Source organism: Pelobates fuscus, chromosome 3, assembly GCF_036172605.1.
Source record: "Pelobates fuscus isolate aPelFus1 chromosome 3, aPelFus1.pri, whole genome shotgun sequence".
Lineage (NCBI taxonomy): Eukaryota > Metazoa > Chordata > Amphibia > Anura > Pelobatidae > Pelobates > Pelobates fuscus.
The window spans coordinates 403,261,158-403,286,359 of NC_086319.1; the positions used below are offsets into that span (position 1 = coordinate 403,261,158).

Here is a 25,202-nt window from a genome sequence, read left to right on the forward strand (position 1 = left end):
ATTAGTACAGGATGCTGTGTGTGTGTAGAGCTGGGATTAGTATAGGATGCTGTGTGTGTGTAGAGCTGGGATTAGTACAGGACGCTGTGTGTGTAGAGCTGAGATTAGTACAGGATGCTGTGTGTGTAGAGCTGGGATTAGTACAGGATGCTGTGTGTGTATAGAGCTGGGATTAGTACAGGATGCTGTGTGTGTAGAGCTGGGATTAGTACAGGATGCTGTGTGTGTAGAGGTGGGATTAGTACAGGATGCTGTGTGTGTAGAGCTGGGATTAGTACAGAATGCTGTGTGTGTGTGTAGAGCTGGGATTAGTACAGGATGCTGTGTGTGTGTGTAGAGCTGGGATTAGTACAGGATGCTGTGTGTGTGTAGAGCTGGGATTAGTACAGAATGCTGTGTGTGTAGAGCTGAGATTAGTACCCGCGATGGGAGGGGGTATTGCTGTGTGATTATTTCTTGTGTTAGTAACAATATGGATAATATTGCAGCACTAATACCACGTTCCGAGTGTTCATTGTGATCCCACTGATCCCTGGGTTTGAAGGCAACATTAATGTAGGAGGAGGAAATTCAATACAGGCAATCCTGCACTTTACATTCAGGTAAGTACCCCGCCCATCCTGCAGTAGACATACAGGTACCTACCCCCTCCCACCCTGCAGTATGCAAACAGGTACCTACCCTCTCCCACCCTGCAGTATGCATACAGGTACCTACCCCCTCTTACCCTGCAACATATTTTTTTTATTAAGCCGAAGTGGTCTGGGTGCTTAAGGTGTCCCCTTAAATAGATATATACATTTAACACAGAACAGGTAAGCAGGCATATGTTAACAGGGATCTCTTCACTGCGAATTTAGTGTGGAGGAACATTTAAGTGTGTCCGAGAGGTTATTCCATAATTGCGGTGCTCTGTAGGAAAATAAGGATAGAGCTGCTTTATTTTTGTATTGCGGTATACTAAATATCGTGCTTGTACTGGATCGGAGGTTATAGGAGGTGGGAACACCTCCTATATTCTGCTCAGATATGACACTTTTCTACCTCTGTGAACTGGTCTTGGAGCGCATCCTCAAGCTGCAGTAAATTTGCTTTGCTAGCGTAGATTAGTGTTGTCTGCGTACATGTGTACAGTTGAGGCTTTGCAGACGTTGGGAAGATAATTTATAAATAATGTGAATAGTAGGGGGCCGAGTATGGAGTCTTGGGTAACACCACATGTGACAGAGAGAGGGAGGCGATGTCAGAAATTGACATATATTGAGATAGATCCGATACAAATGATCGAAACCAGGTTAGGGGACAATCACCAATACCTGACTTTTTGAGTTTGTGTAGTAGAATGTCGTGGTCTACTGTGTCAAAGGCCTTAGCAAAATCAAGGAAAATAGCTCCAGTTAGGTCTCCTTGTTCCATGCCAGTTTGGACATCATGCAAATCTAACATTTCTTTGTTTCTACAGCACTATTTGCAGAGGAGACAACTCTATCATCTCCCGTCTGAAGGAAAAGAGTAAGTGGGGGCAGTTTACAAAGTTTTAGGGAATCCTGATTGATATTCATTGCAATGTTTTCTAGGAGGGCAAGGGTAGCAGTAGAGGATTATGGAAGTCAGTGTTATTCATTATTGACATTATCTGTGCTCTTTAGCTGTTTATATGTGGTTCTAACTAAGTACGCATTTCTTTTAGTGGGCGACAGCTGGCGGTCGTATCTCTCAGTATGTGGTCTACGTACACATGGCGAAATGCCAGACGGGTCGCTTGTTACCGAGCTCATTTACATACACAGCAAGCTGCTAATTGTGGACGATCGAAAAGTCATCATCGGTAAGTGCCTGAGCCTGGAAACTATGGTTTACCATTTTCTATCAGAAATTGCCTTGGCCGCCAGTTCCTAGCAATTATCAAAGTTTTCGGAGTTCCAAAATTAGAATCTGCATCTTTATCCCCATCTTTTACACAGATTTATCCATTTCTTAGAAGGAAACAAGCTAGAAGGAAATATTATGTGAGATGATGGAACACTTTCTTGTAATGTTTTGGGCAGAGATTAGAAATGGCTCCATGTTTTGTGAATTTAGCATTTATTCCCCTTCGCTCCCTCATTGTAAAGTCCAGCTCTGCTTTCTGTTGTTACTTGTGAGGATGCAGACACACAACGCTGAGTGCCAAGTGAGATCCTGCACATTGCTGTCTGCAGTATCAGCACTGGATGGGAATGGACTCTCCAAATAAAAAGCATTTTATGAGTTTAATGTCCCACCATCAAGGGACGCTGAGGAATTAGACATTCGATAGACTTGTTTAATCAATTAGTCCCGATCATTCATTAAACGTCCCCCCCCCCCCTGTTTAGAACTGAACTGAATTTCATTCATTATCCATTTTGTTTTCTCATGAATTTTCTTCCAAACATTTGGTTATATATTAACATTTTAATTAGCTTTTTGATGGGGAAGATTGGTGCCTGCTGCTTTCTCAAGGCTTTCAATGAACCAAGTTAAATTAGCTGTGTGAAGCTGGACCCCCTACAGTCGGCACAAATAAAAAATCCAATGTGTTTCGTTAGTGCTACGTTTGTGCTGTAAAAATTAAGATTTGTGCTGCTTTTATTAGTAAGATAATTAGTGATTAAATAAAAGTCACCAAAAGTCACCCAGCCGTCCTACAACAGCCAAAAGACATGAAACCGGGCTGGTTGGTTAGTGTTATGTTTGTGCTGGTTTGTCCCGTTAAGTTTCGTTCTCTCTCATTCCATTTTTGAGTTATTAACATTTATTTTCTCTATCAAAAAACAAACTTTTAGAACTAAAAAAACAAAACAGCACAAATAAAAATGTAAACGTGCGTGGCGTATTATTATGTTTGCTTGCTGTAATATGATTGCATGTAGTGCTAATGGTTTAAACTCTCCACTTTGTAACTTTGTGTCTCCCATTGAAACATAGAATGTGACGGCAGATGAGAACCATTCGGCCCATCCAGTCTGCCCAATTTTCTAAATACTTTCATTAGTCCCTGGCCTTATCTTATAGTTAACATCTATCACTTCAGCTGGAAGGCTATTCCATGCATCCACTACCCTCTCAGTAAAGTAATACTTCCTGAAATTATTTTTAAACCTTCGCCCCTCTAATTTAAGACTACGTCCTCTTGTTGTGGTAGTTTTTCTTCTTTTAAATATAGTCTCCTCCTGTACTGTGTTGATTCCCTTTATGTATTTAAATGTTTCCATCATATCCCCCCTGTCTCGTCTTTCCACCAAGCTATACATGTTAAGTTCCTTTAACCTTTCCTGGTAAGTTTTATCCTGCAATCCATGAACCAGTTTAGTAGCCCTTCTCTGAACTCTCTCTAAGGTATCAATATCCTTCTGGAGATATGGTCTCCAGTACAATACTCCAAGTGAGGTCTCCCCAGTGTTCTGTACAATGGCATGAGCACTTCCCTCTTTCTACTGCTAATACCTCTCCCTATAAAACCAAGCATTCTGCTAGCAATTCCTGCTGCTCTATTACATTGTTTGCCTACCTTTAAGTCATCAGAAATAATCACCCCTAAATCCCTTTCCTCAGATGTTGAGGTTAGGACTCTATCAAATATTCTGTACTCTGCCCTTGGGTTTTTACGTCCAAGATGCATTATCTTGCACTTATCTACATTAAATGTCACCTGCCACAACTCTGACCATTTTTCTAGTTTACCTAAATCATTTGCCATTTGGCTTATCCCTCCTGGAACATCAACCCTGTTACATACCTTGATGATATCAGCAAAAAGACATACCTTACCATCACTTCCTTCTGCAATATCACTAATAAAAATATTAAAGAGAATGGGTCAAAGTACAAATCCCTGATGTACCCCACTGGTGACAAGCCCATGCTTCGAATATACTCCACTGACTACAACCCTCTGTTGCCTGTCACTCAGCCACTGACTTATCCATTCAAAAATATTGGAATCCAAACTTAAAGATTGATGAGCCTTCTATGTGCAACAGTGTCAAAAGCATTACTGAAATCTAGGTAAGCAATGTCTACTGCACCACCCTGATCTATTATTTTAGTTACCCAATCAAAAAAATCAATAAGATTAGTTTGGCATGATCTCCATGAAGTGAACCCATGTTGTCTCTGATCTTGAAATCCATGTGTTTTTAGATGTTCAACAATCCTATCCTTTAACATGGTTTCCATTACTTTCCCCACTACTGAAGTAAGGCTTACTGGTCTATAGTTGCCTGACTCCTCCCTACTACCTTTCTTGTGAATGGACACAACATTCGCTAACTTCCAATCTTCTGGGACTACTCCTGATTGGTTAAATAAATCTGTTAATGGCTAGTACAAAAGTCTTTTATTTTTTAATTTTTTTAATTTTTATTAAGGCGTTTGAGTTGGGTTGTACAGAATGAAGCAAGGGAAATGTACGATTTGTATACAAGTTGGGGACCTTACAGCATAATTCAACATCTCCGAGCTAGTAAAGCCTCATTTTATAGTAATTGGGTAAAGTAGAAACATGCTAAACTGTTGCCTAACATAAGTAAAGCTTACAGAGCGATATTGTTTGGAAGAAGAAGTAGGACAGGCATATCGTTTGAGCAGTTAATAAGAATCTTGTAATCCAAGTGGAATTAAAGATTAGGCAAGCACATTTTTTTTTTATAATAACCATGAAATAATGGAAAGATTTGCAGTCAGGTCTTCCTAGCTACCATTCATAATACAGGCTAGTTGCAATATGCAATAATAATTTAAAAGAAAGATAGCATCCATACTGTTTCAGCCAATGCCCAGTCTGAAAGATGTGGTTGCATGCCTGGAAAGGACATTGATGAGCCTCCCCAGCTGTGCCCCGGTACCCTGTGCATCCGCTTGAAATTCCCAGAACAGTCCAAATGAGGCACCCCTTCTACCCTAAGACCTTCTGGGAGCCGGTACCACGATTCTATGGACTTGCCTCCTTCCTGGGGCCAAGTCCTTCCCCGATGTGGGGCTGCGTAGAGCTGCATTCTGTTGCTTCCGCTGCAGTCTTACTCTCCTCCGAGGGCGTGGGTGGTGAGTAGGGGTCGCCCCCCCGTGTGGCTCTTGTTCCAGATGGGTAATCAGGATCATAGTTGGTAACTCTGTTAGTTGCTTTGCCCAGACCGGGCCCCCCCGGCTGTGCCTCGGTTTTTCGCCGTTCAGGGGACAGGACTTCGGCTGGCTGTTGTGCTGTTCGTGCTCTACCCACAATGCTGACCTGTGATAGTGCTGGTGGTTGGCGCCTGTTCTCCAGGCGTTCTCAAAATTGCTTGCATATGGCGTCAAATCTCACCTGGAAGGCTGCTGCCCAGTGTCTGCCCATGTGGGAAGTAGTGCCATCGGCCATCTTGGTCCAGCCGTGTGTCTCCCACCTGTCACATTTGCAACCTGGAGTGATTTCAAGGTGAGTGCTCTTTTTCTGGGAGTAGACGAGGATGACCCCGGCCGGTCCAAAGGGGGAGGAACGAGGGCCCTTGTGCAGAGACTCGGGCTGTCTGAGCAGCGGGAAAGCAGGCGTCTCTCCCGTGCCTGCCATGCTTGTAGGCCTCATTTTCTTGTCGGGTGAGTATTGCTTGTATTGCCGCTTGGGTGGTATCATCATGTGCAGCTTCATGTCACCCCTCTTTCCGCATCAAATAATTGCAGTTTGGGCAGTGAAATTCTGCTTTAATCGCTGTAGATAGTAGGAGCTGCTGAGATTTGCTTCCTCTCAGCTCTGTGGTCAGGCCCCGCCCCACCCCCCAACTAAGCTCCTTTAATAACTTTGGTGTATTCCACCAGGTCCCATTGACTTTTTTGTCTTTACTTTTGACAGTTGAAATATAACCTCTTCCTCTGTAAACTCACATGTAACAAATGACTCATTTGTCCTTTTTCTTAACTGAGGCCCTTTTCCTTTATTTTCATCTGTAAATACTGAACAAAAATATTCATTGAGGCAGTCAGCTAGACCTTTATCCTCTTCTACATACCATATATTCTCGAGTATAAGTCGACCCGAATATAAGTCGAGACTCCTAATTTTACCCCCCAAAACTGGGAAAACGTATTGACTCAAGTATAAGACTAGGGTGGGAAATGCAGCAGCTACTGGTAAATGTCTAAATAAAATTATATCCCCAAAAAATTATATTAATGGAATATGTATTTACAGTGTGTGTATATAATGAATGCAGAGTGTGTGTATGAATGCAGTGTGTGTGTGTGTATGAGTGCAGTGTGTGTATGAATGCAGTGTGTGTGTATGAATGCAGTGTGTGTTTGTGTGTGTGAGGCAGAGCCTTGGTGGGGGGTGGGTATTTTTTTTTTATTATTTATTATTATTATTTTAATATTATAATTTTTTGTTATATTATTAATATATATTTTTAACTTTATTATTATTATTTTTTAAATATTATTAATATTTTATTTTATTATTTACATTTTTATTTATTATTTTCGCCCCCCCTCCCTGCTTGTTAGCTGGCCAGGGAGGGGGGCTCTCATTCCCTGGTGGTCCATTGGATGGGCTGTGTAGGAAGGGGTCCGGCAGAGAGCTGTTACTTACCTTCACAGCAGCTCCTGTCAGCTCCCTTCTCCTCCCTGCCAGTCCGGTCAGCTCTCCTGTCAGCTCACACTGTAAGTCTCGCGGCCGCGCGGAGCGTTGCCACGGTAACCCGTGGCAACGCTCTGACCCCGCGCGGCTCTCGCGAGACTTGCAGGAGAGCTGACCGGAGAGCTGACCGGACCGGCAGGGAGGAGAAGGGAGCTGACAGGAGCTGCTGTGAAGGTAAGTAACAGCTCTCTGCCAGCCCCTAACAGGACCGCCGGGCTTGTAATGAGCCCGGCGGTCCTGATCTGTATTATGGCAATGTAAGTTGCCATAATACAGACACTGACTCAAGTATAAGACGAGTGGGGGGGTTTCAGCACAAAAAATGTGCTGAAAAACTCGTCTTATACTCGAGTATATACGGAACCTTCCTTCTTTTGTTTTTAATCTAACTAATCCTTGTTTTACTTTCCTTTTCTCATTTATGTATCTAAAAAATGTTTTGTCCCGTTTTTTTACTGACTGTGCTATTTTCTCTCCTGTGTGAGATTTGGAAGCTCTTATAACTTGTTTAGCCTCTTTCTGCCTAATCTTATAGATCATTCTGTCTTCCTCACTCAGTTTTTTTTTATAATTACTAAATGCTAACTTTTTGTTTTTTTACTATTTTGGCCACATCTGCGGAGTACCACAGCGGTTTCTTAATTTTTCTGATTTTCCTGACCAGCCTAATGCAATTTTCTGTTGCCTTCAGTAGTGCAACTTTTAAATAATCCGATTTCTTTTGGACTCCATTTAAATTGCTCCAGTCTGATAATGACTCCTTTACACATATTCTATTTTAGAAAAGTCTAAAACTTTTGTTTTTGTGTGGTGTGACTCAGTCATTGTTCTTATATTAAACCACACTGACAGATGATCAATGGATCCTAAATTTTCACCTGCAGTAATATCTGATACCAAATCTAATTTTTTTTAACACTAAATATAGTATGGCATCTTTACAAGTTGGCAAGTTGGATCCTCAATTACTTGTTTTTAGAGACAATCCCAGTAGGGAGTTTAGAATATGTGTGCTCCTGGCACAAGCAGCTATTTTGGTTTTCCAATTCACATCAGGAAGATTAAAGTCACACATGATGATAACTTCCCCCTTCATTGTCATTTTAGCTATTTCCTCAACTAGTAGATTATCTAACTCTTCTATTTGTCCTGGGGGCCTATAAATCACACCTACACGAGTTACTGTGTGATTACCAAATTCTAACGTAATCCAAACGGACTCTATGTTCGCCTCACTAACTTTTACGTGCGGTCCGGTTTACGTGAGTGAGGCTAGGATCAATTAGTGGGTTTTTCTGTTAATTTAAATGGACAAATGTGTTTATTCCCTCAGGATTTTTCAGTTGATTTGTAACTATATATATATATACAATGTCTTGATGAAGAGCACTCACAGTACTCCAGAATATTTCAAAAGTGCTTTTTATTTCAGCAATCAATGTTCAAATACAAAGTGTCGACGTTTCAGTCCAACCGGACTTTTATGAAGATAAAAGTCCGGTTGGACTGAAACGTCGACACTTTGTATTTGAATAATGATTGCTGAAATAAAAAGCACTTTTGAAATATTCTGGAGTCCTGTGAGTGCTCTCCATCAAGACATTGTATACAAAGGCCGGAGATTGCACCGAGGCATAAACAAGACCGGAGCAGTGAGTACAGGACACACAGGAAGTTTGTTTATATATATATATATATGTGTGTGTGTGTGTGTAAAAAAACTGATATCTACATCACTGGACTAATACTGCTACAATCTCTACTTGAACACTATATATATATATATATATATATATATATATATATATATATATATACATTCAATGCATTTATATTTTTTCAAGGCTCTGCTAATATTAACGACAGGAGCATGATGGGAAAGAGGGACAGTGAGCTGGCAGTCATTGTAGAAGACACAGAATTTGTTAGTTCAGTGATGGATGAGAAGCCGTACCAGGCGGGCAAATTCGCTCACGGTCTCCGTATGGACTGTTTCAAGTGAGTGATCCCACACATCTGTACCATGAAATGTATACACCATGGCAGTGCCAACTGCTACACTGTGCTATGTACACACAGTGCACATACAGCGGTAGTGCCAGCCTCTGCATCCACATACACTACTAGACTATGATATGTATACACTGCACAGGTACAGCACTGACAGTGCCAGCCTCCTACTCACTCACACTACTACACCATGACAGTACTCCCAGAACAGGTACAGCACTGACAGTGTCAGCCTCCTACTCACTCACACTACTACACCATGACATGTACTCCCAGAACAGGTACAGCACTGACAGTGTCAGCCTCCTACTCACTCATACTACTACACCATGACATGTATACACCGCACAGGTACAGCACTGACAGTGTCAGCCTCCTACTCACTCACACTACTACACCATGACATGTACTCCCAGAACAGGTACAGCACTGACAGTGTCAGCCTCCTACTCACTCACACTACTACACCATGACATGTACTCCCAGAACAGGTACAGCACTGACAGTGTCAGCCTCCTACTCACTCACACTGCTACACCATGACATGTATACACCGCACAGGTACAGCACTGACAGTGTCAGCCTCCTACTCACTCACACTGCTACACCATGACATGTATACACAGAACAGGTACAGCACTGACAGTGTCAGCCTTCTACTCACTCACACTACTACACCATGACATTTATACACCGCACAGGTACAGCACTGACAGTGTCAGCCTTCTACTCACTCACACTACTACACCATGACATGTATACACCGCACAGGTACAGCACTGACAGTGTCAGCCTTCTACTCACTCATACTACTACACCATGACATGTATACACAGAACAGGTACAGCACTGACAGTGTCAGCCTTCTACTCACTCACACTACTACACCATGACATGTACTCATAATGACACAGTACATTTAATCACTTTTTGTGTATTTCTGTCTGAAACAGCACTCTCCTGGCGGCGCACTCTTCCCCCGCTCTGGATGTCTCTGATCCGCTCAGTGATTGTTTCTTTACTGATGTTTGGTGTCAGACGGCCCTTAATAATTCAGCTCTTTATGACCAGGTACGTCATCACAAATTAAACTAATTAAAATAAATATAACCTAGACGGGAGAATGGAAAGGGGAACATGATAACAATGATCAGAGTGAAAGCCCATTGAAATTACATGTTGTCATTTTTTATAAAGGATGTTTGTAGATTGGTTGTTACAATGGTAATATGCAGTCATTTGGTCGAGAAGAGAGGTGGTTTCTCAGATATATCTAATACATGATGAGATCTGGAATGCGAACGTGTTATAAACTGTTTGTGGTAATGTTGTTTTCTGAATAGGAAAAGCCATAGGATTATTTTCTATCACCGCTGGTTGGATTAACGCTTTTTGGATATTTTCTCTGCATTAAGATAAGTGTCGGGTTTCCTATCTGGCAGTAGAGTGGAAGGGCTTCCTAACCAGTCTGTTCTTATATCCTGCCACATTCTGTTCTCTGATTTAGTAGGGTTCATACTACTATCTACCGAGATATTTAAAAGAACAGACTACGATCAGTGTAGTAGTTGAAATTGTTCTGATACATAGGTGGGAATTTTGTAACGTATTATTTATTGCATCATCCTTCCCACTTCCCCCAGGTATTCCGCTGTCTTCCTACTAATGCTGTGCAGAGTCATCGTGCCCTACGGGAATATACGGTGGTGCCCAGTTTAGCTACCACCGATTCTGACTTATCTCGAGAGATGTTGACCAGGATCAGAGGACATCTTGTGGAGTTCCCACTTTACTTCCTGTCGTCAGAGAATCTCCTGCCACCCCTCAACAGCAAGGAAGGGGTGATTCCCACAGATGTGTGGACATGATCCCACAAGAACATTATTCACATAGAGACCAAAACCTGTTCAACCATGGGACTAACTAAAATTTTCAAATTTAAATACGTTGAATAATTCCAGCTCTTCCACTAAAACCACACATGGCATCATGTACTAATTCCAGCTCTACACACACAGCATCTTGTACTAATCCCAGCTCTACACACACACAGCATCCTGTACTAATCCCAGCTCTACACACACACAGCATCCTGTACTAACCCCAGCTCTACACACACAGCATCCTGTACTAATCCCAGCTCTACACACACAGCATCCTGTACTAATCCCAGCTCTACACACACACAGCATCCTGTACTAATCCCAGCTCTACACACACACAGCATCCTGTACTAATCCCAGCTCTACACACACACAGCATCCTGTACTAATCCCAGCTCTACACACACAGCATCCTGTACTAATCCCAGCTCTACACACACAGCATCCTGTACTAATCCCAGCTCTACACACACACAGCATCCTATACTAATCCCAGCTCTACACACACAGCATCCTGTACTAATCCCAGCTCTACACACACACAGCATCCTGTACTAATCCCAGCTCTACACACACAGCATCCTGTACTAATCCCAGCTCTACACACATAGCATCCTGTACTAATCCCAGCTCTACACCCACAGCATCCTGTACTAATCCCAGCTCTACACACACACAGCATCCTGTACTAATCCCAGCTCTACACACACAGCATCCTGTACTAATCCCAACTCTACACACATAGCATCCTGTACTAATCCCAGCTCTACACACACAGCATCCTGTACTAATCCCAGCTCTACACACACAGCATCCTGTACTAATCCCAGCTCTACACACACAGCATCCTGTACTAATCCCAGCTCTACACACACACAGCATCCTGTACTAATCCCAGCTCTACACACACAGCATCCTGTACTAATCCCAACTCTACACACATAGCATCCTGTACTAATCCCAGCTCTACACACACAGCATCCTGTACTAATCCCAGCTCTACACACACACAGCATCCTATACTAATCCCAGCTCTACACACACACAGCATCCTGTACTAATCCCAGCTCTACACACACAGCATCCTGTACTAATCCCAGCTCTACACACACACAGCATCCTGTACTAATCCCAGCTCTACACACACAGCATCCTGTACTAATCCCAGCTCTACACACATAGCATCCTGTACTAATCCCAGTTCTACACACACAGCATCCTGTACTAATCCCAGCTCTACACACACACAGCATCCTGTACTAATCCCAGCTCTACACACACAGCATCCTGTACTAATCCCAACTCTACACACATAGCATCCTGTACTAATCCCAGCTCTACACACACAGCATCCTGTACTAATCCCAGCTCTACACACACAGCATCCTGTACTAATCCCAGCTCTACACACACAGCATCCTGTACTAATCCCAGCTCTACACACACACAGCATCCTGTACTAATCCCAGCTCTACACACACAGCATCCTGTACTAATCCCAACTCTACACACATAGCATCCTGTACTAATCCCAGCTCTACACACACAGTATTCTTTTTTTGGTAAGGACATTTGATGATTTGTTCATTAATTCTCTCCCTATCTACACACACTAATGTGCTAATTACTCTTTGTATTATGTGTATATATATATTTATATATAGTAGATTATGTCTTCCAAAAAAGCCCACAATTAATATGTGGTATTATAGGGCTAAAACACTAATTATATCAATTTCTATTATCAATGACTGGAACCTACATCAGTAATAAACATTTATCTGTTAACTGTGTTCTTTTTTTTAACCTCTATTAAATCACTTTAAATGGGACTGTACTGATTAAACATCTTATGTGGTATTTATTTTTTTGACAATCTCGTGTTTATTAAATATTTTTTTTTTTTTGTAACATCTTACGTGGTACTGAACCATTTCTAGAATACGTACAAAATAATTGTCACGTTTCAGTTGAGAAAAAGTTTTAGAAAACTTCCATTTGTTTTTACTAGAAATTATATTTCTGAGATCTAGCGCTCTACTTATCTATATCTACCACAGAACAGATAAGAAAGTCTTCAAACGATGTGCTTATTGGATGATGATGAAGTCTTCCATGAATCTACTGAGATAAGTGTTCGGCCCAAAATTACTAAGCTTTATGAAGGATGTCAAATATATGTTACCCAGAGGGTCTGTCAGAATTGAAGATTATGCTAGCTTCAGTGTACTGATAATCTTAATTTTTATAAGGACAGGAGGCGAGTATTTTGCATTAACTCTCTTTAGTAAACTCCATAGCAGTAAAGAAAACGTAAAGAATAACAGTAAATCAATGAGCAGCATAGTACATATAAGGGTCATGCTGCCTAAACACTTCCTCTTTCTGTAAGCGACATCCAAGTCCTGACGGAACACTGAATTAACAAAACCAAACAAAACCAGTAGGAGCATCCACCAGGGAGCGCTGAACTTGTGGAGACTCCCGATCATCGAAACGAAGAGGGTGAGAGACAAACGAAGTCATCAACCAAACAGGCGGAGTCGTGGGTTATCCCGAAATGACATCCATTGGAGGTCCTGGAGAGGGTTACACTGAAAAGGAGAGTATAAAACATGTTAGGTACTGAACCGTAACTGGTCAAGCAGATGAGCCTTTATAAGCATGCGTAGTATAGTATATGGATACAATATGGAGCAGACCACAATAACGATATTATACACTAAACCATGCTCCTGAAAACAATTTAAACTCGGGTCCCTACAATCTGCACCGAAACGGGAACCAGAGTAGACAACCATATGTTAAAAGGGGGTAAAACAACGAATCTAACCTGTGATAGCAAACATCCGTCACCTCGAGTTCCTCCCCCCCCCCCCCGAGGTGCGTCAGGGGAGGGAACACAAGGGAGGGAAAATACTCGCCTCCTGTCCTTATTAAAATTAAGATTATTAGTACACTAAAGCTAGCATAATCTTCAATTTTATAACATGACAGGAGGCTTCCTATTTTGCACTTTTAACGCTGAAGTAGAGATAACCCAGCAGAAGGAGGAGTGCGGAAATAGAAGGTACGAAAGGTAGATTCCCTAGACCAATCCACCGCCCGCAGAATATCCGGCAATGACGCTCCCGCCAAGAAGGCTGAGGAGGCAGCCGCCCCGCGTACGGAATGGGCGCCGAATGAGGGGTCTTTACCGGCGAGAGAGAGGATCCAGCGAATCCATCGAGCCAGTGTGGTGACCGAGACTGGGGCATGGGGCCGAACGTAGGACACCAGGAGTTGGCCCGATGCCGAGTTCCGAAGAGGGGAGGTAAACGTGACGTATCTGCGAAGAGTAGAAACCACACAGAGCTGCGGGTCGTCGGGGAAGAAGGGATAAAAAAACGACGTCGAATCTGACTTGGTACGCCGGGAGATACAGAATGTGACCCCATCGGGGCGGCATCAAAAGCGTCGACATCGAAAGCCCATACATCAGACACCTGACGGAAAGACACCAGGCAAAGCAGGAGACCAGACAATTGTCTTTAGGGTGCCAATTCCGGATGAAGCGGAGGACCAGCCTGATGTCCCAGAGACGGGTGTACTTGGGGCTCGGAGGGCGGCGTAGTCGCATACCGCGGAGAAGTCGGCAAACTAGAGGATCCTTGCCAACCGGGAGGTCCCCGACGGGAGTGTGAGCCGCAGAAATCGCCGAACGAACAACGTTAATAAGATCGGCCCATCGAAAACAAGGACGATAGAAAATCAAGAATCAAGCATATAGGATCTGTAAATGGATCGGAGTCCCGATCCACGCACCAAGTAGACGAGGAGGCCCAAGCTTAAAGGTAGCAGCGTCTAGTTCCGGGGGCCCATGAATCCAATAAGAGGTCTCTAGTCGCCTGCAATAGTCCGCCGACCTGCCAGGAACCCCTGAAAGAGTTCAAGCCACAAGGGGCAGATGGTCTTCCAGTAGTAATGGGTGAAGATTCCCTTTGGGATCCGTGAAGAGGTCCGGGAAGGATGGTAGGAGTAGAGGGTTCTTGCATGAGGAGGCCAGAAGGTCCGGGAACGACGGTTGGCTCTGCCACAATGGTGTTATGAGAGTCAGTGTCACTTGCTGCGTTCGGGGCTGGTGTAGAGTTCTCGCAATCATAGCGAATGGGGGAAAAGCATAGGCCCGCTGGTCTGCCAACGTTGGAGAAATGCATCTGTCGCCTTGCTTTCCAGGTCCGGGAGCCAGCTGAAGAATTCCGGAGTCTGGTGGTTGTTGCGGGAGGCAAACCGATCCAGATGAAAAGGACCGGAATACTCTCGTGTCCAGTTTCCAGTCGCTGACGTCCCTCCAATGACGAGAGAACCAGTCCGTGTGAGGTTGATCTCTCCGGGGAGGTATTCGGCCTGGAGTGCAATGTTGCGGTGAAGACAGAAGTTGAAGATGTCCTTCGTGATGTCCGATAGGAGACGGGAGCGTGCACCCCCCAGGCGATTGATATATCGGACTGCGGAGACATTGTCCATGCGAAGGAGCCAGGCTGCGGATCGCGAAGGAACCCGCTAGGAGTTCTAGGCAATTTATGTGCATGGAGAGCTCCTGTGTTGTCCATGTTCCCCCCGTGGAAGTGGTTCCACTGGTAGCGCCCAAACCCCACATGCTGGCGTTGCACTCCAGTATAAAATCCGGAGTGTCTCCGAATATGGCCCTGCCGTTCCAGGCCTGCATGCTGTCCAGCCACCATGACAGTTCTTCGCAAACTTCTGCCGTCACTGGGACGGGTTGATCGTACGTGGGTCTGCGGCGGAGAAATCTTGCCTTATGCCGTTGCATGGCCCTGTAGTGGAGGGGACCCGGAAATATGGCCTGTATAGAGGCGGAGAGGAGTCCCACGATCCTGGCTATGTTGCGTAAAGGGATGGTGTCGCAACGAAGGACTCTGCGGATTTCCTTCCGAATAGACGAGATCTTCGATGATGGTAGTCTCAGAGTGCATGATGTGGAGTCGATCTTGAACCCCAGGAATTGTATCCCCTGAGAGGGAGACATTTCCGATTACTGGTAGTTCACCACGAAACCCATTATTCCAATAGCGCCACTGCGAGACGAGTGTGTTGACGTAGCCTGAACTCTTCAGAGCAGAAGAGAAGGATGTCGTCCAGGTAAATGATGCACCGGATGCCCCTGGAGCGCAGGTGGGCTATCACTGGTTTCAGGAGTTTGGTAAAACACCATGGGGCTGAGCTGAGCCTGAAAGGGAGGCAGGTGAATTGCCAAGGATGGTCGTGCCAGAGGAATCGAAGGAGAGGTCGGCAGTCTGGGTACACTGGGACAGAAAGGTATGCATCTTTTAGGTCTAGCCTGGTAAACCAATCGTTGTCTCGCAAGAGATCTCGCAAGAGGTGGATGCCTTCCATCTTGAAGTGGCGGTATACCACGTATGCATTGAGGTCTCGCAGGTTGATGACAGGACGGAATTCTCCTGTCTTTTTGCGGACCAGAAAAATATTGCTGAAAAAGCCGTCGGCCGGCTGGATGGCTCCTTTGTCCCTTAGTTTTTGCAGCTCCGTCTCGACAAGATTGTGGTCGTGAGATGACAGATGGATGGGGCGCAGGAGGTGCGCCTGAGTGGGGGTCCCCACCAGGTCGATGATGTAGCCCTGCATCGTTTGCAGAATCCACGTGTCTGATGACAGGGCGGCTCAATTCTGTAAAGAATGGGAAATACGGCCCGCAATGCAGGTGCATGGTAAGAGAGGGGGAATAAGATTGCCTACCTGTAGCAAAGCGGGAGCGTCCGCGTCCACTAGGTCCGCGGCCTCTGTCCGAGCCTCTGGAGTAGGAGGGCGGTTGCCTGTAATCCCTGGATGGGTAGAATGATGTTGGTTGGGTGCGGGGGCCTGAAGGCCAGAATCGGCTCCGTTGCCGGCCAGCCCTTTCAAAACCCCCTCTCATGGGGTTTCCCCTGAAGACTCTACGCATAGATGACTGCGCCTTGTTAAGTGAGGTAAACACATTCATGTGTTTGTTGATTTCCTTGAGGAATGGTTCGCCAAACAGTTTCCCTTGTGCCTGGGGCCCTATTTCCTTTGTGCCAAGCTCTGCCAACTTACCGTTAATACGGTATAGTGCTGCTTTTCCTCTCAGAAGAGAGCGTAACATTAGTGTTTCCAATGAAACAAAAGCATTGTTGTGCCCACTCACGCACATCATGTTGTCGGCCATAAAGGAGTCGGCGTTGGCATAGGCATCGTCCGCCAAGTACATGATGCGGGAAAGGGGGCCTACGGAGTCCAGCAGATTGTTTTGAGCGCCCCACAGACCTTTCTCTACCCCTCTGCGAGGGTCCCGTCCACTCCGCATCATGGAGGTTGTCATAATCTTGTCAAACTTGAGCCACCTTGTCTGGAAGGGAAGGGTGTGGGCATTCCGACCCAAGTCGGCTACATACCTCTTTGTCCAGAGGTTTGCGGATCCACAGATGCATGAACCTGGAGAGGTGCTCCGGTGGTGACCAGTCCCCTGATCTGGGATGGCGTATGTTGCGAGGGTCAAACATAGCCTGACCCATAGGGTCCAGAATGGTGTCTGAGTCAAGAGGGGGGTCTGCATCCGCAGGATCCTTGCTCCTTTCCGTCTGGGCTGCACCCAGGTGGGTCTCACGCATAAAAGCGGAGATATACTTATCGTCCGAACCCCAAGCGTCATAGTCCGAGTCGCATAGGCCTGCCTGCCACTCGTCCAGAACTGACATGGAGTGTGACAATGTTTGGTCTTCTTCAGAAGAGTGGTCCTGACGCGGGGCCGGGGTACTGAATTTGGAGGATTTATTATGTTTGGCATGCGCCTTACCCTTGGATGGCTTAGATGTAGCACCCTCGCGTTTACGTGGGCGTGAATCAGTTGCGTTTACGTGGGCGTGAATCCTCCCTGGTATGGTAGTCTGAGACATCGGAGTCAGACACGTGGTGAGGGCGTCTGCGGGACGGTTTGGGTAAATCAGGAGCTGCAGCTCGCACTTTGGAAAGTTCCACAGGGGTATTCTGGGAGTCTTCCATAGTATAGGGTAGGCTTGTGATACACGTCACTGATAGGCACTATAGTAATGGCACCCAGGTCTTAGGTATAGATAGTGTGGCGTGGGATCAGCTAATGTAGTGGTTATGGTAGCGAATAGATCCGTCCAATAAAACCCCAGCAGGGTATAGTTGGTGACCTTAATAAACTGGGGCTCACCCAGTTAGAGAGAACTGCAAAAGCTAGTCTCCCAATAAGCAGCACAGTACTTAGGTACAAATAATGGGGGCTCACCCTGGTTGCACAGGGATTGGAACCCTTAAGTGCGGGTCACAAGTATACACAGGCAGCAGCACTGACCTGACTGACCCAGCCAAATTAATGCAGGGAACTTCTGATATTGTAGTAGGCACAGAGGCACAGGAGCACCAAGGTAGGGCAGTAGAAATGAAGCTCAGCTCCATACAGGGAGAGCAGAATCAAGATGGCCGCACGGTTCTCGCGAGATGCGCGATCCAAGATGGCCGCCGCATGTGTAGGCTGCAAAAGCCGGGGACTAAATGGAGTTTAGTAAAGAGAGTTAATGCAAAATAGGAAGCCTCCTGTCATGTTAGAGAATTAGCATCCTATTAGCAAGAACTAAGGCCTCAAATACATTTTATTTGGAGATGCTTTCAAATGGTCACAATCTCTTAGAAAACTATTTAAAATTCTTTATCGGTGACTTCTGTAGGTAAATCTGTCGATAAATCTTACAAAAATGTGACTCACAGCAAGAGTCAGGAATATTTTTACCACAAATGTCCGTGAATCGATGAATTGGATACCTGAAGTTTGATACCTGAAACCTTGGGCAGAATGTCTATGCTCCTCAAAGCTCTGTAGGAATCTTAGTGCCTAGGTCCAGGGTTAGGATAAAGCTACATTTTGTTCTTTGTCTGGTTAGAAAGTAACAAGGTGCGTGAGTTAGGATCAATTTCCTGGAGTAACAGTTTCACATTCTCAAATTGTTTAATACAAATTATATGTCCCTCTGTTTTCTGTATAGTGGCTTCAATATCCTGATTTATCAAGGTATAAATAATGGGATTCAGCAATGGGATCACCAACGTGTATTATAAAGAAAGACCCTCATTTATATTTGCTGAACTGTTTCTTGGTTAGAATATATAGATAATTTCTAATGTACCATAATGCATACACACAATGTATGGAGAACGCTTTCTGTCTCCCGCTGATGGTTGGGATCTTCAGGATGGTGAGAAGAATGGAAGAGTACGTTACAATGATGAAGAGTAACGGGGAAAGAACAAGAGAAGCAGAAAGCAAAGATATCAATAGATTCACAGTCCTGGTATCTGAGCAGGAAAGTTCTAACACTGGAGAAATATCAAAGTAGCAATAGTATCACAGAATTCTAACTCAGAGCAAAAAGATAGACAATAAGACAAAGCAGGCATCCCAATGACTAACAATATAATGGTGCCATAAACCTGTAGATTAGGTCATGATTTCATGATTATTGTGTAGTGAAAAGGATTACATATCGATGGAAGGACATCACAGCTAGATGATTAATACAGTTTTGTGGCTCAGGTGTCTTTGTCATTGGGCAATGACAGAGCGAGACATCTGAGACACAAAACTGGATAATGCATCATCATTGCAGCTGCCCATGAGTTGTGGGTGTTTGAGCGTACGGCTTGAAGGGACACTGTAGTCCCCAAAATAACTTTAGCTTAATGAAGCAGTTTGTGTGTACATATCTTACCATTGCAGTCTCATTGTTCAATTATCTGCCATTTAGGAGTGAAATCACTTTATTTATGCAGCTGTAGTCACCCCCTCATCCCCCTGCATGTAATGTGCACAGCCTCGCTATGGAATCTGTTGGCGCTATATAAATGGCAATAATAATAATAATAATAATAATAATTCTGTTTAATTTAGAATGTCTTGTCTCCTTCTCTGTTAATAGCCTGATGTGGCGAAACCAACCTCGCCATGAAGCACTGGAGAAGCCTGGTTGCTCACCTGTTGCCTTTGGACTATGGCCCCATGTTAAACAGCCTTCTCTTCCCCTGCAGAAAAGGCTTATTCGTGCCTTTCTTCCCGACGTTCAGTAGATTCAATACAATACAATTGAATACAAATACAATTGAATTACTTCCCAATTATCTCCCGGGCCGAGCAAAGGGTCCTGGGTAATTAAAGGGGAATGGCTATGTGTGTAACATCCTGATTGGCTATTGTATTGTCCTTGTCACAGTCTCCCATCTGGTCCCCTAGGGGAGTGTCCACCAGTTGGGAGACCTGCATAAATACCGGGCAGGTAGTCCTCAGTGAAGCAGATCATCTACTGACCTTCAACACAGAGCCTTGTCTCGTTTTTGGGGAATTAATTTGTATGGTTTGACTATTTGCTGGTTCGGGAGTGTAAACCAATTTGTATGGTTTTTCCCGTTCGTATGTATGGAGTGTTCGTATGTTTGAGAGGCTTCATATGGTTCCGGTTCGGGAGTTTGGGGAATTTGTGTGTTTCTCAGTTTGGGAGATTGGTGTTCTACAGTAGCTGCCTGTATCTCTGGAAGGGGAAGATCTCCTAAACGGCTCTTAACCCCTTTTATGCCCGGGGTGTCGTTACACCTTCTACACTTTGCGGGAGCCTGCTGTGTAGATTGAAGTTCAATTTACACACCAGGAGAGAAAATCACCTCTAAAGTAAGTTAAGATCGGATTGAACTTTTTTTATTTTCTTCGTGTAGGCTATGTGAGTCACAGCCAGGGGAAGAGTAGCTAAGGCTACTTCAACAAAAACAAATTAAATGGCAGAAAATTGAGCAATGAGACTGCAGGGTGTTACGATTGCCCCCAGTCTAGCAGGAGGGTTGATCGCTTGGATGTCCTGGTTCCCGGCTTGAAGAGTAGAATGGAGCGATACTCGGTAGAGACCTGTAAGTGTAGAATCTCCCCCTAGCTATGGTGCAGCTAGGATATTCTTTCCCCACACAAAACGAGTCGAGGCTGCGAATTGAGGGTCAAAATGAGAACTGAGGACTGGGATGCCCAGCCTGCTTTTTATTGGCAATACATACAAAGAGGACACTCCCAAGGGGAGGCATAAAATACCCAATCATATATTGGGTTCAACCCACATGTCCCCTCCCCTCAGATAACCAAGTAACACAATTATATTACACATACTTTTGTCCATATTCTGGATGTACCCCAAAACCAGGGGGTACACCCATACACCCTGCATCGCTAGATAGATCTTGTTCTGGAGGCCAACATATCCAAAAACTGGCCTGATCGAATGAGCGGTTCGGGAGTTAGGGGCTTCTAAAGTTTAGACCGACCGCACGGACTTTTCAGCCGAAAATAGTTCCATACGTTTAGGCCTTGCGGTCGGTCTTCGTTCGGACGGTAAAAACCCCACAACCCTTTGTCTTCCGTAGTCCTTCCTGGGGTCGCTGTAATCCCCAGGTGCAGGGCAAGTGCTTTACTGAACGGTGAATAGTTCGGTATGTCCAACACTGAGTTCTGTGATCCTGGAGGTCTCAGCGGTGTTCGCCTGGGTGGGTCTCCGTTTTTGGTTCCAGATGATTCTGGGCGACCACCGCTGATTGTAGGTAAGATGGCCGCGACCACGTGCAAAAGTCCCGAAATGGCGGCCACCTCTAGGCGTACATAGCGGGTTCGGGCTGGACCATACGAGGACTGTAAATCCGTCAGAACAGTGTCCAAAGTACCAAAAGTATGGGACCGAATAAATCTTTTATAACAGGGGACAACAGTAATGTAACAGTGCTCCCTCCTTGTGGAACACTCTGGCAGACACCGTCTGACCCCTTTTCGGGGTAGACTAAGGCTGTCCAGACTTCTGGTTAGGCTGGGCTGATATCGGTTTGCCTGGACAATCCATCGGCATTGCCATTCTGTTTCCCGGGTCGATAAGTGATGGTAAAATTGAAGGGTTGTAGAGCCAAGCTCCATCGTAACAATCGGCCATTATCTCCAGAGACCCGGTTTAACCATACCAAGGGATTGTGGTCCGTTACCAGAGTGAATTCTTGCCCGTACAGATAAGGAGTCAGTTTCTTTAGTGCCCACACCAGTGCCAAGCACTCCTTTTCCACGGCGGCATAGCTAACTTCGCGTGGCAGGAGCTTACGACTGATGTAGGCAATAGGGTGTTCCCCTCCGTCTTCGCCTACTTGGCTGAGGACGGCTCCCAGCCCGAACATGGAAGCGTCTGAGTCTCCCGCACCGGTGAAGCCTCTCGAGCCCGTCCTGCCTGGGACCGGGTGGTAACCGGATATGCCTCTGAGTTATAGGAGGGGGCAAATGCCGAAGTCATAGGGCCCAGGTCGTTGCCCAGTAAGACCTCAGCGGGTAAACTGTCCATGATCCCCACCCTCACAAGTCCTTTTCCCGCACCCCAATCAAGATGTACTTTTGCTGTGGGTAATTTGTATATGTCCCCTCCAGCCACTCGGACCGCCACCGTGTCTGTGGAGCGTTTATGTGGTGGTACGAGCTTCCCCTGGACTAGGGTGATGGTGGCCCCGGTGTCTCTCAATCCTTGTGCCGGGCGGCCTTCCAACAGTACCTCCTGTCGATGGTGCTGTCGGTTGTCGGTTGCGGCATACACAGGGTTAGCTTCATGTAATGGTCCCAGATACTCTTCCATAGTATTTGCTTGGTCTACACAAAAAGCACGGGCGGGGCGGTTGTTACCCGGGAGGTTGTTGTTTAGGGGGCAGTTGGAAATGAAGTGCCCCAGCTGCTTGCATTTGTGGCAAGTGGGGCGGGTACGCTCTTGGGGGTACTGGCTGGGTGGCCCGGCATATCGAGTAGGTCCGGCCGGCACTGGGGTACGAAACTCGGGTCGGGGGTTTGGTCTAGGGTTTTCTCGGAGTTCGGGCCGGGTGGCTATTCGAGAGTGGGAGTATTCGTGAACTTGAGCGTCCCGATGTTCGTCAGCTAGTCGGGCTGCCGCATTGAGATCGCTCGGACGCCAATCCTTTACCCACTCTCTGTCCTTTGGGGCCAACCCGTCATAAAAATGCTCTAATAAAAACAGTTCCAACACTTCGGCTGCGGTAACGGCACGGCACCCATTCATCCAGTGGGTAGCCGCCCTCCGCATGCGGTGAGCCCATTCAGCATGGGTGTCATTTACTTTCTTACTGGTGTTGCGGAATTGTCTGCGATAAGTGTCGGGGGTTACGGCATATCTCTTAAGTAGGGTGTCTTTTACCGTCTGATATTGCTCCGCTTCCTCGGGGCTGAGAGTCCGAAAAGCTTCCATAGCTCGACCCGCCAGTTTCCCGGCTAGTATCTTTGGCCAAGCTGTTGTGGGGATTTGGTGCAGTGCACATTGCCGTTCAAAATCGTCCAAGAACTCGTCAACCCCCATTTCACTCTCCACAAACGGCTTAAATGCTGCAAAAGGAATCTTTGGGATTTCCGTTGTCTCCGGGGGGGTTCGGTCGGCGAGTTTCATTTTGTGTTCGTGGGCTCTGGCCTTTTCGACATCTGCCTCAGCCTCGGCCATTAATTGCCGTATGAGTTCCAGGGAGGGGTTTGGTCCATACAGGGGCAGCCTCTCCCGGACCAACCGGGTTTTCTCATCGGTGCAAGTGGCAGTGGCTTCGGCCATGGTAAGGCTCTGGTCCATTTCTGTTAGTTCCGCGATTAGCTCTCTCCTTGGGCGGCTGTTCGCGTGTCCCCCTCGGCTCTCCAGTAAGTCCTTTAACGTGGTGCGTTTCAATTTGTCGTAGTTCCTCTCCATCCGTTCTGTACCTCTTCTAGGAATTCCAGGATGATCCCGCCGCTGCCACCAATTGTTACGATTGCCCCCAGTCTAGCAGGAGGGTTGATCGCTTGGATGTCCTGGTTCCCGGCTTGAAGAGTAGAATGGAGCGATACTCGGTAGAGACCTGTAAGTGTAGAATCTCCCCCTAGCTATGGTGCAGCTAGGATATTCTTTCCCCACACAAAACGAGTCGAGGCTGCGAATTGAGGGTCAAAATGAGAACTGAGGACTGGGATGCCCAGCCTGCTTTTTATTGGCAATACATACAAAGAGGACACTCCCAAGGGGAGGCATAAAATACCCAATCATATATTGGGTTCAACCCACATGTCCCCTCCCCTCAGATAACCAAGTAACACAATTATATTACACATACTTTTGTCCATATTCTGGATGTACCCCAAAACCAGGGGGTACACCCATACACCCTGCATCGCTAGATAGATCTTGTTCTGGAGGCCAACATATCCAAAAACTGGCCTGATCGAATGAGCGGTTCGGGAGTTAGGGGCTTCTAAAGTTTAGACCGACCGCACGGACTTTTCAGCCGAAAATAGTTCCATACGTTTAGGCCTTGCGGTCGGTCTTCGTTCGGACGGTAAAAACCCCACAACCCTTTGTCTTCCGTAGTCCTTCCTGGGGTCGCTGTAATCCCCAGGTGCAGGGCAAGTGCTTTACTGAACGGTGAATAGTTCGGTATGTCCAACACTGAGTTCTGTGATCCTGGAGGTCTCAGCGGTGTTCGCCTGGGTGGGTCTCCGTTTTTGGTTCCAGATGATTCTGGGCGACCACCGCTGATTGTAGGTAAGATGGCCGCGACCACGTGCAAAAGTCCCGAAATGGCGGCCACCTCTAGGCGTACATAGCGGGTTCGGGCTGGACCATACGAGGACTGTAAATCCGTCAGAACAGTGTCCAAAGTACCAAAAGTATGGGACCGAATAAATCTTTTATAACAGGGGACAACAGTAATGTAACACAGGGGCATGCTCAATACACTAAAACTTCATTATGAAGCTAATGATGCCTATAGTGTCCATTTACTTTTGTATTTTGTGATAACTTTTTAAACTGAAAGACTTGTACATATATAGGGAGCAGAAGTGTCCGAGGCTGATCGGCTAAGACAGGGTAAAGACTCAGGGATGCTTGGAATAACCACACTGGCACTGCTATACTGGACAAGAAACAGCCAAGAGTAAAGACCACACTATTAATAATATCTCTGTTGGCCATTACTGTTTTGCTTACTTAGGCCAACTTACAGTTTAGTTAATATTCATCCAGGAAGAGAGTTAAGATAAATGTATAGATTATCCCACCACTAGAGATGGTTGGGGCCAAGTCTGTAGGACCGTGATAATCCTTTGGATGTGTGTAAAGCTATATTAGATTACAATTTAAATGATAAAGGAACTAGGCTTTTTAATCGGTATTTTGCAAATAATAATGTAAGTATTTATTTCTTTGTATGTTGGGTGCAAGTCTGTAAAGCTCCATATGTTCAAGTTCAATAACTGTAACAATGCACGTTTGGAATGAAAGAATATACTTTCTTTTAAAGGAATAATATACAATCCTATAGCTTCCAAGTATCTTATGGAAAACAAAAACAGAATTTACAGCAAAACCTGGTTGAAGAAAAACGTGTATTTTAAATAAATCACTTGAACAATAAATATTGACAGGACACAAATTTAGTGGAGCACACATTTTAATCAGATAAATATTTTTTCCATCATCCATACAATTTTTGCTTATCCATTAGTATAGAGAATTAAACATGTGATTCTTTTCTTCTCCACCCTATAATCAGTTCTAATGTCGTCTTCTCCATCCAAAATTGGATCCCTAATATTTACT

At 45.3% G+C, this 25,202-nt stretch overlaps 1 protein-coding gene across 3 annotated transcripts in view; it reads left to right on the top strand.

Moving 5' to 3' along the window:
* The window catches only part of PLD2 (phospholipase D2), a 106,800-nt gene extending 96,070 nt beyond the window's left edge, over positions 1-10,730 (top strand). For all 3 annotated transcript variants that reach the window (XM_063449732.1, XM_063449734.1, XM_063449733.1), the window contains exons 20-25: positions 489-602; positions 1,463-1,512; positions 1,691-1,828; positions 8,473-8,626; positions 9,592-9,709; positions 10,282-10,730. In XM_063449732.1, the coding sequence (XP_063305802.1) occupies positions 489-602; positions 1,463-1,512; positions 1,691-1,828; positions 8,473-8,626; positions 9,592-9,709; positions 10,282-10,506 (799 nt within the window). In that variant the 3' untranslated portion in view covers positions 10,507-10,730. The remainder of the gene's footprint in view (positions 1-488; positions 603-1,462; positions 1,513-1,690; positions 1,829-8,472; positions 8,627-9,591; positions 9,710-10,281) is intronic.
* The last annotated feature ends 14,472 nt before the right edge of the window (positions 10,731-25,202 follow it).